An 18,788-nucleotide genomic window follows, 5' to 3' on the forward strand; every position below is an offset into this window, starting at 1 on the left:
GAAACTCCGGTGGGCCGGCAGCCAGACGATGATGGAGGCTGGTGTGATTTTGGCCATAAACGCTAGTATGAGGCCGCTACAAATTTTCCCGGGTAAGAATTTTTGACCCAGTCCGCCTCTGTCTACCAATATTTCTTTTCTTTTTCTCTCTGAATCTGTAGTGTCTTTACCAGGACGCTTCCTTTTCACACCTTTTAAGTATTTTACTCATTTTTAGGGAATAAAGCACAATTTCAAAATGAGGAGGCATGCTTGATACACATAAACAAAGCTGTGCATGTGTAGCAACTGAATAAACAACACCGTAAAGGCAGAGACACACTATTAACACCTCACCAGCTCACATTTTACTAAAGCACATTTCTGGAGGCCACTACCATAAAATAATAAAAACAATTTCCAGTTGTGTTTTTGCTAGTTTGTGTTTCTGTTATAAACTGGTAGTAAACTCGATCTAATTGCATTTGTGATAATACCGATAGCTGGAATTGTGTGGGTTTTTACGTTATTATGGTGAAATGTGTTTTCCCTTCACCGATATAAAAAACAATTACATTTTCAGAATCTTCTCTTCATTCCTATCATGTTGTATTCAGTTGGGGTGATTCCACGTTCAACACTGCTATTTTTTGTAAACACAAAGGCGAATCATGCATAAGTGAATTCGGTTTGTGTTATATATAATATCGTTCCCCTATTTATAACTCGTGTATGATCGATTGTAGTGTAAACACGTGTTATACAGGACTGACTACCTGTTTTTAGTTGTATTTTTATTTTTATTATATTAATTTAATATATTGATTTTAATACAATTAATATATATTAATATATTAATTTTAATATAATTTATTGAAATAGTTTTATAAAATAATACTACTCTATGTTATATTTTTCCATTGACCATCTGGGGATGCTTTTGCCCTGCCCCTCTGACAGTACTTGGGATTAGGCTCTTTAGGGATCTCTACATTTGTCCACATAGTCAACCTAAAGTAATTAATATCATTTTTAATTGGGTAACATCACCCATTAGGCAAATCTGTTATCCATAAACTGATGCACAGTAACATTTTATAAAACTTTCAATTTTCCCCTGACTCCCATTAAAAAAGTATTCCACTGCTTTATTATATTGTAGCATCGAGCTCATGTAGCATACTTAATGGGGTTTAATATAGAGTTTTAATAAAAAGTTTTCTTCTAAACTGCCACTTTGTTCATTTAGATTTGACATCCATGCACTGCTCAACACAATGCTAATATGGGCTACCTACTATCTAATGATGGAGCTAAATAGTTCCAAAACCCAGAAACACCAATGCTTTTTCTTTTTTAATAGATAACAGATTTGCTTAATGGATGATATTATCTGATTAAAAATGATATTAGTTACTTTAGGTTGGCTATGTTGACAAATGTAGTTGTTTCTAAAGGGCCTAAACCCAAATGCTGTCACTGGAAGGACAGAAGCATATCCAGACTGTTGACAGAAAAACATAATGCATAGTAATGTTATTTTATAAGACTGTTTCAGTTTTTCAAACATGCATTGAAATAGTACCCCTCTTCTTTATTAAATTAATTTATATTTAATATATTAATTCCTCTTTAATATATTAATTTATTTACTCAACTGTTAAATTCTATATTAAACACATTTGAATCCAGTGCTGAAGCATTTTAACTTCTGTGTTTTGATTTATATTGCAGCCACATCCTGTCTTGTGCAGAATTTTTATTGAAGCTGAGTTAGAAGAGCTCATTTTCGACATTAGTGAGATGCCAATGTTATGTCCACCTTTACCATGGACAAATTTATATGATGGAGGTTTAATATTATCTTCAAGTAAGAAAATCAACTGTATCACACTCCTGTTTTATCTTTTATATTTATAAGCTAAAAACTTTGAATGGATCGTGAAGAAATTTATAAACTGTATTATTATGGATTATTACAGTATTTGGTTATTATTTATTATATACAAAGGGTACTAGGAAAGTTTTGCAATATGACGCAACAATGAATCACAGGAAGCTGCTTGTTGCTGCATGTTGAGACATGTTCATACGTGCATAGTAGCCGCCGCGCCAAGTCGATGGGCTCAGTTATTCATTAGTAGTGAGAGTGTAAAGTGCTTGCGATGGCATTGTGGTCACAAAATGAGATAAGGACAGTTTTGCGGTATAATTTCGTGTGTGGTTTAACCATAGACCAGTGCTTAGAAGAAATGACTCTTGCACTAGATGATGATTGTCCACTTCGTACAACGATATTCAGGTGGTATAGAGAATTCCAAAGGGGAAATTTCACTCTGGAGGATTCTGAGAGGCCGGGAAGGCCACGAACGTCAGTTACGGAGGAAAACGTTACTGCTGTGAGGAAAATGCTTGACGAAAACAGGCGAGTGACCTACCAACAGATAGAGGATACTTTGGGCCTAAATGCACCAGCAATTCGTTCGATTCTGCAAGATCATTTGCACGTGAAGAAACTTTGTTCTCTCTGGGTGCCGCATCAACTGACTGAAGAGCAGATGACACGACGTGTGACTTGGTGCCGGGAGATGTTAAAAAAGTTTGATAAGGGACAATCTCGGTATGTGAACAACATCGTGACAGGTGACGAGACTTGGCTGTACTATTACGATCTGCCGACCAAGGCTCAAAACAAAGTTTGGGTCTTTGATGATGACGACACACCCGTAATTGTCAGAAAATCCCGATCTGTAAAGAAGAAAATGATAGCTGTATTTTTCAAATCGAGTGGAATTGTGCAACGTGTCGTTTTGGACACGCAGAAGACAGTCACAGCTAAGTGGTATACTGAACAATGCCTGCCTAAAGTCATTGGATCTATGAAGAACCTGCGGCCAAAGTCAAGAATGGACACCTGGTACCTCCATCACGAAAATGCTCCAGCTCACCGCGCCAAAGCCTGCACCGAATATTTGACCACGACAGGACTGAAACTTCTCGAGCACCCTCCCTACAGTCCAGACCTTGCTCCCTGCGACTTTGCTCTGTTCCCGCATGTGAAAATGAAGCTAAAAGGGAGGCGGTTTTCCAGTGATGAGGACCTTCTACGGGCTTGGGACAACTAGTGTGCTTTACCCCCTAGTGAAACTTGGCAGAACTGGTTTAAAGATTGGTTTCGGAGGATGGAGAGGTGTATTGAATGTAGAGGAAATTACTTTGAAAAAATTAAATAAACAAAGCTGTATTGCAAAACTTTCCTAGTACCCTTTATATATTAGTCTGAATGTGTGTCAGGATGACTGAAATAAGTTTATTGTTAACATCACAGTCTGAAAATATATACTGTTCTGTTAAGTGTTGTTCTCCAATGACATTGAAGAAACTGTATTTTTAATTAAAGAAATTAATAACTAATGGACCTACCTCTGGCTTGAATGATAAAATTGATCCTCTGCAGGAGACTTTCATCCAGTTCACATTAACAGTCAGCTGGAATTTGGTACCATTCCTCCTTCAGTACAGTGAATTGGTCTTCAAAAATTCCAGATGTTGGAACCTTTGAAGATCAGTGATGTGTTGATGTCATTTCATTTGTTGTGTACAGGATACAGAGGTATTCTGGGTAAGGAGAAGAAATCGAGAGTAAATGATGAAAAGGCAACTGATGAGTTTCTTGAAGCATGAGATTTGGATGCTGTCAAATTGGGAGATATCCTGCCACAAATTCACATGGATGTGATGACTATATTGATGTCAGTGGGTTTGGACCACAAGAACTGTGTTTTGGCTGTGGTTAGGGATAGGTGGAACTTGTTGACAGGCTTTGAATAGCCCAGTTGAAGATCAGTGCACGACTAGGACTAGTGCTGAGGACTGTGAGGAGGATAATGATGAGCACCTACCTAATCCCATACATGTTATATCTTCAAAATGTATGGGTGATCTGATGGATGGCAATTGTTATAACAGGCAAGGTGTTGTGTTGGAACCTGGACAAACAGCCCAGGTAAATCCAGTAAAAGTACAGAGTAGTGGCAGCTTGAAATTCAGTACTCAAGCAGGACAGAGCAGTTCGTGGACTACGAGGAATATGCATAGAGCAGAGCTATTCATCTCAGGCTGCAAAGAATCTTGAGAATACAGGTAAATCCTTATATTCTTCCCCAATAAGTGACAGAGAGAGTAGTGGGGGTACAAGGGTACTTGATTCTAATGATACCACATTAAAATCAAGGGATGACACCACACAGAAGTAGTGCAATGTATGCAGAGATGAACAACAGGATTTAATTAAAGAAAAAGAAGACAAAGTACTAGTATAAAACAAGACATGAAATAAAACAAAATAAAGAAAAGAAAAAGAAACAAAAAACAAAGTTCCAATCCATCGCATCCGTACACAACTTAATCCAGTTTTCAGAAAAGACAATCATAATCTGTCTTACCCATAACTAATTGCAGAGCTTTCCGAAATGAAGGACAAGTAGCACTTTGGACAGAATGAGTTGCATAACGATTTGCTACTAAACAATTTGCACAAGTTGGTGTTATATCTCTATAAGCGCAATCAATATAGGAATTTCCATGTCTTGCACAGTATGAACAAATTTTCTGTTGTGAGTAGTAACATCCAGCAGCATGTTCATACCTTAGACACTAATGGCAAATTGTAATCAGGTAATATCTTCTAAAACAATAAGCATCATATCAACCAATAAAAACACACAGTTCAAATACAAAAAATATTCTCTCACTCTGTGACTAATAGCCAAGATCCAGTACTTATTCTTGCTAAACTTATTGTCTTTTGAAAGGAAACCATACACTCTTTTAAAAACTCATCCTTCTCAATTTCAAACTTGAATTTATCAGCGTTTGAGATTGAGAAGTATGTATCTTGCTCTTGTATTTCCTTTCTGCAGATCCACTCGATATCCTGCAAAAACCTTATTGCCTTCTGCAACGTTCACACTACTGAAGTGTATATATAGTACGTGATAGAAGAGTTAAAACTTTGGGTGCTAGATATTAAATCTCTGGCCTGGCTCCGCATGCCAGGGATGGTAACTAGTCTGTTCCAGCTTGTTGGAGTGAACTAGAAGTGGCCAGTTATACAGCATGAACATAAGGTATGTTCATGTCAGACGGCACCTGGGATTTCTCCCATCTCCGCGTGTGTTTCACTGTATCGAGGACAGTACACTGTCAAGCCAGAGACTTGAAAGTGTGTGGGCCATGTCTGTGCAGTGTGATATGTTGTGCCCATTGTTTATCCGGCTTATTGGCTGTCAGGCCCCTAGTGCGGCCGAAGTTGCCCATACCCTGCCACGTGGAGGCGAGCCAGGTGTATCCAATATCACAACAAATTGCTCTGGCAGGTCCTGCACCTAGTTTCCTGGGATTTCAGTGGCTAGGACCTATTTTTAAAAAAATAATAAAAAAAAATTGCGTTTGACATTAATACTTAATGGGATTGCTGTTAGGAAATCGCTGGTTGGGGTTGAATGCTAAAGAGATGTGTTAAAGGGCAAATAGGTCGGGCAAAATTTTGATGTTATTAAATTTAGACATGTGAGGCTATACGCTAGATAAAAGCTAATAGTGTTAGTTGTCTTAGAGATTTACAGGGAACCGGTAGAATTTAGACGTTGATTAGAATTTGGCAGCATTGTTAAGGGTGTACTCGGTCGATTTAGTGAGAGAGGGAGGGAGACTGAAGACTGGGGGGAAAACAGATAGAAGAATAGGGACGATAGAGTAGGCATCCCTAAAGAGGTCAGTGGAGACAAGCCCCACCAGGCGAAGTATGGGGTGTAGGCAGGGAGGAGAGGAGAGGAGACAGAGATCCGTCTCCTCCCTCCCCTGCCTGGGGATGGGGTTTTAAAGGGAACCAGGTTAGAGTACCCAGTTCAGAATGGCGCGTTGGCAGCAAAGCCGCAGAATGTCTTCGTCGGTGTCATGTCCAAGGAGTGTCGAATCCGGTATGAAGGTTAAGCTGCCCGTCCCGTTCCGGGGGTGGGATATGTTAGCTGGCAGTGGGGAACCCACCAGGCGAGAGGGTGGGAGAGGCACACATTTACTTCATTCATAATCTGTATTCTCACTCTATTTGCATTCTTTTTTTATTATTATTTTTTTATTTATTTTTTTATTATTTATTTTTTTTAAATACTTTTTTCTTATTTTATAATTTTTTTCCAAGTTTTTTTTATATATATATATATATATATATATATATAGAATCAAAATATTACAGAGTTTAAATTATAAAATTAAAACTTAAAACTTAAATATTAAGTGTTAAATATAGAACGAACCGATTAATGCCATTGAGCGATAGAACATTACATCGGACGTTAGATATGCACTTACACTATAAATTAGATAAGTTATAGTGTAAGTGCCCTCCATGGTTTGAAAATCGATGCAGCCTCAAGCCAACTGTACCACCGGTATACATGAAACAACATATATAATAATAAGATAATTAATATAATAAGCCTTACGTGGGAAAGGTATTTTGCAAGGGACTTTGTCGAGGGCTAAACCCCTACAAAATATCCAACCCATGTTAGGCTGAGCTATCGGTTTCTGTTATCATCTGCCTGTATACCGTGACCAAAAAGTCCATAATAATGGATAATTACTTTAAGTTAAAATTAAGTACTAAGCAAGCCAATAAATAACTATTAAGCTGGCCGACCATTAAGGTAGTATGTCTAAACTGTAATTTGGTTGAATCCAGGCTGGATGATATTTAGCCCGACCAATTGCTGCAACAATATAAGCACAACTGAGAACTGATTAATATTTGCTGAATAAAGGCTAAATTAGCTAACAAAAGGAGAACGGAAAGCGGTGTAGATAAAGCAATAGTACCTCACTCCCCCTCGAATTACTCTAATAGTTCGTGAGGTATGAAAGAAAGGCAAGAGGATAGATAAAAGTGAAAAGTCAAAGGAAAAGTAATTAATCGATTATACATTGGATATAACCGGGAGCGTAACTTCCCGACCCTAAAAGTTTAGGGTCGGGAAGTTTTAATGGAATTATTATCTGGTTTTATACATCAGATCGGTATCTATTGAGTGAGACGGTTACTAATTTGCCTTTGTATATACATGTACATATTAGGTACTGCTGTAGAAACACGCCATATATAGCTTACACTCCTTAGAAAAGTCGTACCCATATGTGTTTTTACAGTAGGAATTAATTCGTTTCTCTTCTTCTACTGAGATTTCTCTTCTGCATCTGAGAATTTATTGGTTTTGCTTTCACTACTAAAGAGGGCGCTATTATCCTTTTATTTATCTCAATTTGGCTGATATTTGACACATCTTAGGTGGTGCCGTCAACGCAGCAGTTATAAACGACTTGTGCGTAGACTTACAGGCTTTTAGTTGTTTCCGCTACGGGCTACGGTAACGTATGTATTTTAGTATCATTGTCGGGTACTATACGGGTGCTACCGTACTACCACCTGCATTTTTTAACGCTTAACAAAAAGTTCGACACTACTTGCCATATTTACGTTTGTTTTATATATATTAGCATAAAATATCTTAGGAATTAGCCATTCCGTTTTTTCCTTTCGCATTTTATTGATATCCTTCACCTGCTCTTACTACCAAACCAGGATCCCTACCTTTTAGGGTCGGGAAGTTATGCTCCCGGTTATATCCGATATATAATCGATTAATTACTTTTCCTTTGACTTTTCACTTTTATCTATCCTCTTGCCTTTTTTTCATACCTCACGAACTATTAGAGTAATTCGAGGGGGAGTGAGGTACTATTGCTTTATCTACACCGCTTTCCGTTCTCCTTTTGTTAGCTAATTTAGCCTTTATTCAGCAAATATTGAGCAAATATTAATCAGTTCTCAGTTGTGCTTATATTGTTGCAGCAATCGGTCGGGCTAAATATCATCCAGCCTGGATTCAACCAAATTACAGTTTAGACATACTACCTTAATGGTCAGCCAGCTTAATAGTTATTAATTTTATTGGCTTGCTTAGTACTTAATTTTAACTTAAAGTAATTATCCATTATTATGGACTTTTTGGTCATGATGTACAGGCAGATGATAACAGAAACCGATAGCTCAGCCTAACATGGGTTGGATATTTTGTTAGGGGTTTAGCCCTCGACAAAGTCCCTTGCAAAATACCTTTCCCACGTAAGGCTTATTATATTAATTATCTTATTATTATATGTTGTTTCATGTATACCGGGGGTAAGTTGGCTTGAGGCTGCATCGATTTTCAAACCATGGAGGGCACTTACACTATAACTTATCTAATTGCGGTGTGTGTGTATATATATATATATATATATATATATATATATATAAAATATTATTAGTATAAAATACAGTAAGTAGATGTTTATGCATAGAAATAAACTAATGAAAATACAGTGTACCCTGGGAGCAATATACGTTGTGAACGAAGGGGGGAAGAAAGGAACCGGAAAAAATAATTGTAACCATTGAAAAGTAAACCAAATGAATTTTTTGAAGAAACGACCAAGGTGGAGATAGCATTGCAGAATCTCATAATTTTTGTGTCTTCATCAGAGGTCATCCACCAAAATCATGAAAAAGACAGCAATGCTCTTACTTCTGTACCACCTTGGTCGTTTCTTCAAAAAATTCATTTGGTTTACTTTTCAGTCGTTACAATTATTTTTTCCGGTTCCTTTCTTTCCCCCCCTTCGTTCACAACGTATATTGCTCCTCAGGGTACACCGTATTTTCATTAGTTTATTTCTATGCATAAACATCTACTTACTGTATTTTATACTAATAATATTTTATATATACATTATGGCTATAGGGTACTTTTGCGATAGCAGTGACCCTGATCCATAATTCATGTTATTGTAATTCAGTCTTATTTAATCTAATTCTTAATTTTCTTCCCCCCTATAGCATATAACTTCTCTATTGCATTATTCTTGATGATTATATATATATATATATATATATTTTTTTTTTTCACTCAACTCATTCATCTTTTTCTCAAACACCAGGAGGGGATGCAATGATGTGTTGTGGAAATTTAAATACTAATTAAAACTAGGGTTAGTGTGTACTTAACTGTAGCATTTATGGTTTGTGTTCTTTTTCTCACACGCTTACACTTTATTCATTCTTCTAGCTCTCATCTCATTTATTCGACTCTTACCTTCTACACTGCACTCTCTGGGCACCTCAATTTACTGTTATTCTTCAGTTGTGGTGCAGGCCTAGCCGCAAGTTTTTTTTTTTTTTTTTTTTGCAGGCCAGGGGAGAATGCAGTGATAGTGTTGATGTGGTTAGTAAATGTTTGTTGGTACAGTATATATATATAAAGTAATGTAAATTATTTTTAACTTTGTATTCTTTCGGCCAATTACATTTGCTTTTCCACTCATTCCCATTCACTCTCTCTTTCCGTCATGCTAGGTCACTCTTTCTTTCACCAAAACTGCCATTTATTCCCTTTTACCATAATTCCTAGTTCACTCAGTTCCCAGCCTATTCATTCTCATTCATTCATTCTCATTCATTCATTCTACATTGCATCCCTTTGCTACTAGCCTACTGATATTTTTCAGTTAATCTGCTCCTCGGGCTGCCTGTACATCTCCCTCCCCTACGTGGTTACTTATTTGGCATGTGGCCCCAGGTTCCTATACATGGCAGGGTAGTCCTGGGAAGGTTTGTCATGTCAGGTTTCTGTCAGGGTGCAGAATACTGCTATCCTGACAGTTTTTAAATCATCGTCTGGGCGTGGTGGGAAACTTGGGCAATTTTACTATTGATTACTGGGAGGGCTGAATTGCCATTCTATGCATTGCTCTGTGCATTTTGAATACTTTCTGTGTGAAAGATGTAAAAGCTTTATAGTTTTGCTCTTCTATGATGAATAGATGTTCTTCTCCCCTGGGAAGGGGAACAATCTGTGCTATTAGCTCTGTTCTGGGGATGTCATATATTATACATTCATATAGAATGTGTGCCCAGTCTTCACTTTCACCACAGGTGCAGTTTGGGTCATCGGTCAGGCCTAAGGAGGTTAGTTTTGCCTTTAGAGAGCCATGACCTGTCAATATAAATGTTGTAAAAAGTCCAGGGGCATACCACTTAGGTGGCTTTGGGCTAACCATTGACACCCGTGGCAGAAACCGTTTGGTAACCAGACCTCTGGTTTCCTGCTCCCACTTTGTTTGCCATAGCTCGTGGAGCTTTGCGGCTATTCTTTTTCTTTCATCATTGAAGGTGTTGGCCATGTCAAGGGCTATCCCCAGAAATTCTGTGGGTATGCCCTTTTTAAATCTATAATATAAGCCTCTTTTGGCTACTTCCAGGTAAAGTGGGAGGTAAAGTTTTTTGGCTACTTCCAGGTAAAGTTCTGGCCAGCAACTGTAGTGCAGATGTGCTTACTGTGTGACATGCTCTGGTAATAGTGAGTAGTATTGTCCTTTGTATCAATTCTAATTTATTCCTATTTCTTACTATGGCCGAGCGGATGAACCACGCACCGGCTGCATAGGTGATAACAGGTAGGAACATTGCACGGTATATGATTGCCAGGGTCTTTCTTTTGAGTCCCCAGTCTGCTGAACTGATCCTGGCAATCATACCTGCATAATTTCTCACTTTCTTCGCCAAGTAGATCAAATGGGGGTAAAAAGTTAATTTACAATCAAAGACCACTCCAAGATATTTTAGTTCTGTTACCATTTTTATAGTGGTTGTGTTAATTTTGATTTGTGGATGTCTTATGTCCAAATTGCCTTTTAGAAGTATTTGTTTGGTTTTTTCAGGCGATATTTTGAGCATGCATTTGTGCCCACTCCTGCACCTGCAGGAGGGCGGCATTTGATCTTTGCTCTACAACCACTCGTGAGTTACCTTTTACAAGGAAAATCATGTCATCTGCAAAGGCCAGGCTTTCCACGGGGCCCAGATCCAAGGCCAGAAATTCATCCAGAACAATGTTCCAAAAGAAAGGGCCAAGGATTGAACCCTGCGGGCAGCCATTATTCACAGGGCGTGTCAATTCCTGGAACCTTGTGCATACTGAGACACTTCTGTCTGTAAGGTAGCTGTTTATTACCTTATAGAGGTTTTGTGGGGCATTTGCCTGGCGAAGTCTCCTAAGGACACTAGGCCACCAGAGTGAGTCAAATGCCCCAGCAAAGTCAGTGGAGATTGCCAGCATATATTTCGCCTCTGTGTTTTTAACTGTTGTCAGTAGGTGGTGCATGGCATCCTCCGTAGAATTGCCCTGCTTAAAACCGTACTGATTGTTGGAATGCAAACCTGCTTCTGTGTAATATTGAGCTAATCTGCTATATATTAGTCTTTAATATATTTTCCCTAGTACAGGGAGTAGGGCTATTGGTCTATATGATTCGGGATCAGTAGGGAGTTTTTCAGGGTTTTTGAGGATTAATCTTAGCACAGCTTGTTTCCATATTTTTGGGAATATACCTTCTGTCATACAGTTATTATATAGTGCTATTAATTTATATGGTGCTATTTCTGCTAATTTTTTGATAATCTCAACCTCTAAGAGGTCAAAACCTGGGCATGTATTGTTTTTGGTTTTAGATAGTGCTATTTCTAAGTCTTGTATAGTGAACAGAGGTTCAATATTAGTATTGTCATATTCAGTGTTTTCTTTTATAATGTCTAGCTGGGTGGGGGAATGATTTCCAGTTTCTGTCTGAATGATACTGTCTAGGATGTTATTTACAGAATCCACCCAACACAGGGTTGGGGTTCCATCTGGTTTGACAGTAGTTTCTAAGACATCTCCTCTTGGCAGCTTGTTGGTCACTATTCTGTAGACAACTCCCCAAGGGTTATTGTTTCCAGTAGTTCCCACCAAGTGCCTCCAGTATTCCTTTTTCTTGTCTCTTATGAGGGCTGTATACTGATTCCTGAGAGTTCTATAAGAATCTCTCTGTGCATCCACCTCATTTTGTGGCCAAGATGTTCTGGCTCTTTGAAAATGTCTCCTCGCCTGGTGTACCCTACTTCTGAGTATAGTCAGTTCGGGGCACCACCAGGGAACTGTCTGCTTCCTCGGTTTTTTCCGTGGGATAGACAGGGTTGCTGTTTTTGTTAAAATGTTTTTCATAGTCCAGGCTACAGTTGCCTGATCTAGACCACTTATTTTCCTGTTTTTGCAGATGAGCTGCTGTATGTTCTGCAAAAATCTGCCAGTTTGCCTTTTCGAGCTTATACCTTTTGATATCCAGCAAGGAGTGTTGGGGTGTTTGTGATTGCTTGTTTAGTTTGAAGGTGATGGCTCTGTGATCTGATGTGGTCCAGGCTGGCTGGACACCCAGTCTGTGATTTTATAAACTGTTGAATTGGTGGCAAGAGTAATATCAATGTCACTCTCCCACATGGTTCTGCTAAAAGTTGGGAGGTTATTTGGTTGATTTAGCACTTGAAAGGGTGAGGTGGCTATGTAGTCTGAAAGTATCTGGCCATTGTGTGTGCCTGCTCTGTCTTCCGTACGGCTATGCCATAAGGCTGACCGGCAGTTGACATCAGCACACACTATGATATTTGCAGTAGGTAGCAAGTTTGACTACTTGTAGGTGTGTATATATATATATAGGCGCCTCCGTAGCCAGGTGGGAAGGAACAGCAGTGCGTAGCACACGCTCCTTGATTAGACCGGGGTTCGAGCCCGTCACCACCAAATACGGAGGATGCGGAAAGGTCAGGGAATGACCACCGCATATCCCGGAGCAATATGGCCTTAGTTGCTAATGCTCCTAAAAACCAAATAACAAACAACAAACTTGTAGGTATTCGATAGTTGGATTTATATCTTCACCTGGTCTGGAATATAGTGAAATTATGTAAAACTGTCCTACAGCACTGGTGATATGGGCACACACTCCCACTGGGGAGCAGAGGTGACCCAGCTTTGTGACTGTAAGGTCAGTATTTTTAACTACTATTGCTGTAGAAGGGACACCTGAGGTGTATTCTATTATTTTATAGCCTCTTGGGTATCCCTGAACCCTACCCATATGTGGGTAGGGTTCCTGGAGTACCAAGATATCTATATTATTTTCTTCCAATTTGAGTTTGATCCGATCTACAACGGCTCTTGCTCTTTGAGCATTCAATTGGACAAGATTTAGAGCCCTAGTCCCATTCACGTTTTCAATGAACAACATAACCCAACACTACACTATGGTACATATACACCACTACATTGATTTGCCTTTATCTATACAGTATCTATATATCAGGGATGGCCAACGAGTCGATTGCGGATTTAATTTCGGTCAATCATGACGAATTTTAAATATACAAAGTACAGTCATCCCTCGATTTGTGCACCTTGTGCAATGAAATTTTTGAGATGGTAGATCACAGCACATTTTGAAGGAAAAAAGTATATCACATCACAAATTAAGTTGGCCACTCCTGCTATATATAATAACGTGGAGTTGCCATAGTTTGGCTGGGGCTGCATACACCGATAAATAAAAATAAAAAAGTGCAGTCACCATTACAGCAGTCAGACTTGGCCACACTGACCTCAACCTTATTCAGAATTCCAACTTATCCCAAAGGTATTTTATGGATTTTAGATCAGTATCTTGGGATTGCCAGGCCATTTGTGGATTTATTTATTTATTTATTATTTATTTATTATTATTATTATTTTTTTTTCAAATTAATTGCATACATACCTGGGACATAGCTTATTATTCTGGTAAAGATATATTATATTGATGTTATTCTGCTTTTATGCTGATAAATGAAAGGCCTATTTCCATAGAATTATGGGTACCAAAATGTTTTGTTTATGTCAATATTTCATCAAGTCTCAACTGACCCAGTTCAAACCATGAGAAGCAGCTCACACAGTGCTTCCTCTTCCAAACTCAATCGTTAGGACAATGTACTGTGATAGGTGGTAGTAGTGGCATGTGATGCAAGAAAGCAGTGTATGAGCTTATGCAGAATCAGCAAAAAAAAAAAAAAATTCACACAACCATTCCCTCTAAATGTTTGTCCAGTTCCTCCTTAAATTTATTTAACCTATTAACTTCCACAACAACAGATGGAAGTTTGTTCCAGCAATTAACCACCCGCATATCTATTCTACATCTGTCTTTCCTTAATTTGAATTTATGCCCCCTTAGGTTTGTAATCTGAGCTAGTGGAAGAATCCCATCAGAATTCAGCGTGCTCAACCCATTCAAGGCCTTATACACCTCAATCAGATCACCACACAGGTGCCTAGTCTCCAGCCATTGCAATTTGCAGAACTTAAGCCTCTCTTGGTAAGAGGATCTCTTCATTCCCCTCACAAATCTTGTTGCCCTTCTCTGTACACGCTCAAGCAAATCTACATCCTTCCTAAAATGAGGCCTCTAGACCGTTTTTTTTTTTTTTTTTTTGTAGTTATTGGCACATCAGCTTGTGTGGCCATGATGCACCTCCCAAGGTTTTTGCAGTACTTTGATCCAGGCCTGAGGTGGGATTCGAACCTGCGACCTTTGGGTTGTCAAGTAGGCACTTTGTCCACCTGGCTGACCCTCTAGACCTGCACGCAATACTCAAGGCATGGCCTGACCATTGCCTTATACAGAGGGACAATCACTTCCTTTTCCCTGCTAGCAAAATTCCTATATATCATTGACAAAATCCCATGACCTGCCCTGGCAGCCTGTCTGCATTGCTCAGAAAACTTTTTATCTGACTGCACAATTACTCCCAGGTCTTTTTCGTTTTCTACCACCTTAAGTGTAGTACCACACAGTTGGTACGTTTCTCTGGGGTTACTTCTACCCACATGCAGTACTTTGCATTTGTCAAGGTTAAACTTCAGTTGCCACTTCTTAGCCCATCTGCCCAAATTATCTAGATCCTGTTGCAGTAGCACACTGCCATTACTGTCATTAACAACTCTGCCAACCTTTGTATCATCTGCAAACTTCGACACTAAGCCTGATATACCTTTATCAATATCATTGATAAATATACAAAACAACAGTGAACTCAACACCGAACCCCGTGGGACTCCACTAATAACATTAGTCCACGAAGAGCAGCACCCATTGATTACCACCCTATGTCTTTTCGCACTCATCCATTGTAGCAATTTACCCTTAATACCATTTTGCTCCAGTTTGTACAGTAGTCCTCCATGTGCAACAGTGTCAAAAGCTTTCCTGAAATCCAATTATATGAAATCAAAATTATTTTTTGCATCCAGTTCCTTTGTAACCATATCATACTCTGGATATAATCGATACTCAGCCATCATACCAGAACACTGAGTAATGCAAAATCTCACTTTATGTCTGCTTTTCTTTGTTCCAGAATAGAAATGATGGCGACACACTTCTTAAATGATGTTTTGTATTCATTACTATTATCAGGTCCATGCAACTTGACAAGACATTCAGTGTATAACAATGCAGCATATACAACAATTTCATGAGTGAGAGTTCAGCATATATGATGATTTGGTGTATGAAAATTTAGAATTCGATATAGACCCAGCTCAGGCAACCTCTAAAAATAGAGGAAGTAAATGAAGATTATTTTTTTCTTAAATTAAATACTATTGAAGTCGATATAATATATCCTTGTTAATTTGATATAGGAAATCATTCAAAATGCGATGTATTTCAAAGTCATTACTATTCCTTGACCAACAATATAGTATTTTATGTGCATTTTAGTATGGATTATTTTAAATATGTCTACAATGAAATTTCAAGTCTGAATTAGGTGGTAACTTGTGAATAGCTTGTATAATTCAAAAAGACTGCTGAAACCCTACTGGAAAACATTATTATAATGAAAATTTGCTACTGTCTTGCAAAATTCAGTATTATTATACAGCATGTGGCACCTTTCAATTTTATATTTCTATTCACTACCCTAAGAATCACAGAATCATGCAAAATCACAGAAAAGTCATGTAACTGTAACTCACATTATGGGTGCATGTGTAATCCAATTTGTCTACACTACAAGGAAGGGGGGGGGGGAAATGTTTCCAACACTGGTCTTGTGTGTCTTCAAGTGCCGTAATGTATGCAATCCATTTTAAGAGAGTAATAATAACTGTACTTAATAGGGAAAAATTTTACCATTGAAGCATTTAAAAAAAATTAACAATTTTTAAGGAATTCACAAAAAAGGCACGTTAAATCTTTTTCAGTTTATTGCACATTTTGTTTTTGCCACCAAAATATTCATTCAGCTTGATATATATGAGCTGTACATTAAAACAAGTACTATAGTATTTTTAGTTATGTATAATTGCACATATTTTCTAAAGAGAAAATATACATATTTTTGGATATTATTTACTTCTCTGTTCTACTATTGCCGCTTATTTTGTAAACTTTGTAACATAGCACTTAACCACCCTTGCTAATTACAGCTGTATATGCTAGTCATACAGCATGTCCAAACCATTGACTAATTTCACATTACTTTAGAGCAGCTGAACAAGAGCTTAGTGTGGTTAGGTAGAGCTTTAAAAATGTTTTTGGTTACAAAAAAATTTTAAACTTTTTAAATTAAAAAGTTGATTTATTTTTAGGTAAAATTTTACCTTGGCTGTGTGGAAACAAATTTATTTTTTGTGCACATAAATTAAATCTATTTATGGAAGATATTAGCCATGAAACTGCTTTGGGAACTTTTCTCTTGTTTTCAATACTACCTTGCCAAGCCAAGTTAAAAAAACAAAAGGTATAAAATCCTCCATGTTTGAACTGAACCATTCTAACATCCTGAATTATTTATTTTTTTTTTAATGTGTTATTTGTTGTAATATATAGTTGTGTGTAGTATTTTAGTATTTTCCTTTCACACAGCCTCCACGTTTAATCTTTTCAGTAAATACAGACTTATTTATGTGCACAAAGAGAGAAACAAAATATATAAATTTAATTCCACAGATTACAGTCTTGAAATTTTGCCTTGGCAAAATTTCTTGATGGTAATCAAATATATATTTTTCAAATGTACTCAGACACTGTGTATTTTTCAATCTACCACTCTCAGCTGTTCTAAAGTAATGTCATCTGATCACTAAATCACATATTAAGGGCAATTCTGGTGCAGAATACTGGTGTCCTGACAGTTATTAGGTCATCGTCTGGGCGTGGTGGGAGACATGGGCAATTTTAACTATTGATTATTATTTAATTTCTGGTGGGGCTAAATTGCCATTCTTTGGAGTGTTCTGTGCATTTCAAATACTTTCTGTGTGAAGGTTGTAAAGGCTTTATAATTTTCCTCTTCTATAATGAATAGGTGTTCTTCTCCCCTTGGAAGGGGGCTAATCTGTCTATTAGCTGTGTTCTGGGAATGTCATAAATTATACATTCATATAGAATGTGTGCCCAGTCTTCTTTCTTGCCACAGGTGCAATTTGGGTCATCAGTCAGCCCTAGGGAGGTTAGTTTTGCCTTTAGGAAGCCATGACCTATCAATATGAATGTTGTAAAAAGTCCAGGAACATACCACTTAGGTGGCTTTGGGCTGACCATTGCCACCCGTGGCAGAAACCTTTTGGTAACTAGACCTCTGGTTTCCTGCTCCCATTTTGTTTGCCCTAGTTCATGGAGCTTTGTGGCTATTCTTTTTCTTTCAGCATTGAAGGTGCTGGCTGTATCAAGGGCTATCCCCAGAAATTCTGTGGGTATGCCCTTTTTAAGTCTATAATACAAGCCTCTTTTGGCTACTTCCAAGTAAAGTGGGAGAGCTCCAGCCAGCAACTGTAGTGCAGGTGTGTTCACTCTGCGACATGCTCTAGTAATGATGAGACGTATTGTCCTTTGTATCAGTTCTAATTTATTCCTGTTTCTTACAATGGCTGAGTGGGTGAACCATGCTCTGGCTCCATAGGCGATAACAGGTAGGAACATTGCATGATATATGATTGCCAAGGTCTTTCTTTTGAGCCCCCAGTCTGATCGACTAATCCTGACAATCATACCTGCATAATTTCTCACTTTCTTTGCCAAGTAGGTCAAATGGGGATAAAAAGTTAATTTAGAATCAAAGACCAATCCAAGATATTTTAGTTCTGTAACTATTTTTATAGTAGTTGTGTTAATTTTAATTTGTGGATATCTTCTTATGTCCAAATTGCCTTTTAGAAGTATTTGTTTGGTTTTTTCAGGTGATATTTTGAGCATGTGTATTTGTGCCCACTCCTGCAGCTGCAAGAGGGTGGCATTTTGATCTTTGCTCTACAACCACTTGTGTGCTATCTTTTACAAGGAAAATCATGTCATCTGCAAAGGCTAGACTTTCCACAGGCCAAAAATTCGCCAAGAACAATGTTCCAGAAGAAAGGGCCAAGGATGGAACCCTGCGGACAGCCTTTATTCACAGGGCATGTCAATTCCTGGAACCTTGTGGGCACTGAGACGCTTCTGTCTGTCAGGTAGCTGTTTATTACCTTATATAAGTTTTGTGGAGCATTTGCCTAGCCTAGTCTTCTAAGGACACTAGGCCTCCAGAGTGAGTCAAATGCCCCAGCAAAGTCAATAGAGATTGCCAGCATATATTTCTCCTCTGAGTTTTTAACTGTTGTCAGTAGGTGGTGCATGGCATCCTCCATGGAGTTGCCCTACTTAAAACCGTACTGATTGTTGGAATGTAAACCTGCTTCTGTGTATTATTGAGCTAATCTGCTATATATTAGTCTTTCATATATTTTCCCTAGTACAGGGAGTAGGGCTATTGATCTATATGATTTGGGATCAGTAGGGGGTTTCTCAGGGTTTTTTAGAATTAATTT

General features: G+C 38.1%; 1 protein-coding gene across 1 annotated transcript in view; it reads left to right on the forward strand.

Moving 5' to 3' along the window:
- The window catches only part of PolrMT (mitochondrial RNA polymerase), a 395,821-nt gene that overhangs the window by 201,790 nt on the left and 175,243 nt on the right, over positions 1-18,788 (forward strand). The window contains exon 16 of the mRNA XM_090374544.1: positions 1,714-1,849. Coding sequence (XP_090230670.1) covers positions 1,714-1,849 — 136 coding nt within the window. The remainder of the gene's footprint in view (positions 1-1,713; positions 1,850-18,788) is intronic.

This window comes from Mastigoproctus giganteus, chromosome 5 (genome assembly GCF_048544385.1).
Source record: "Mastigoproctus giganteus isolate SK-2022 chromosome 5, ASM4854438v1, whole genome shotgun sequence".
NCBI lineage: Eukaryota > Metazoa > Arthropoda > Arachnida > Uropygi > Thelyphonidae > Mastigoproctus > Mastigoproctus giganteus.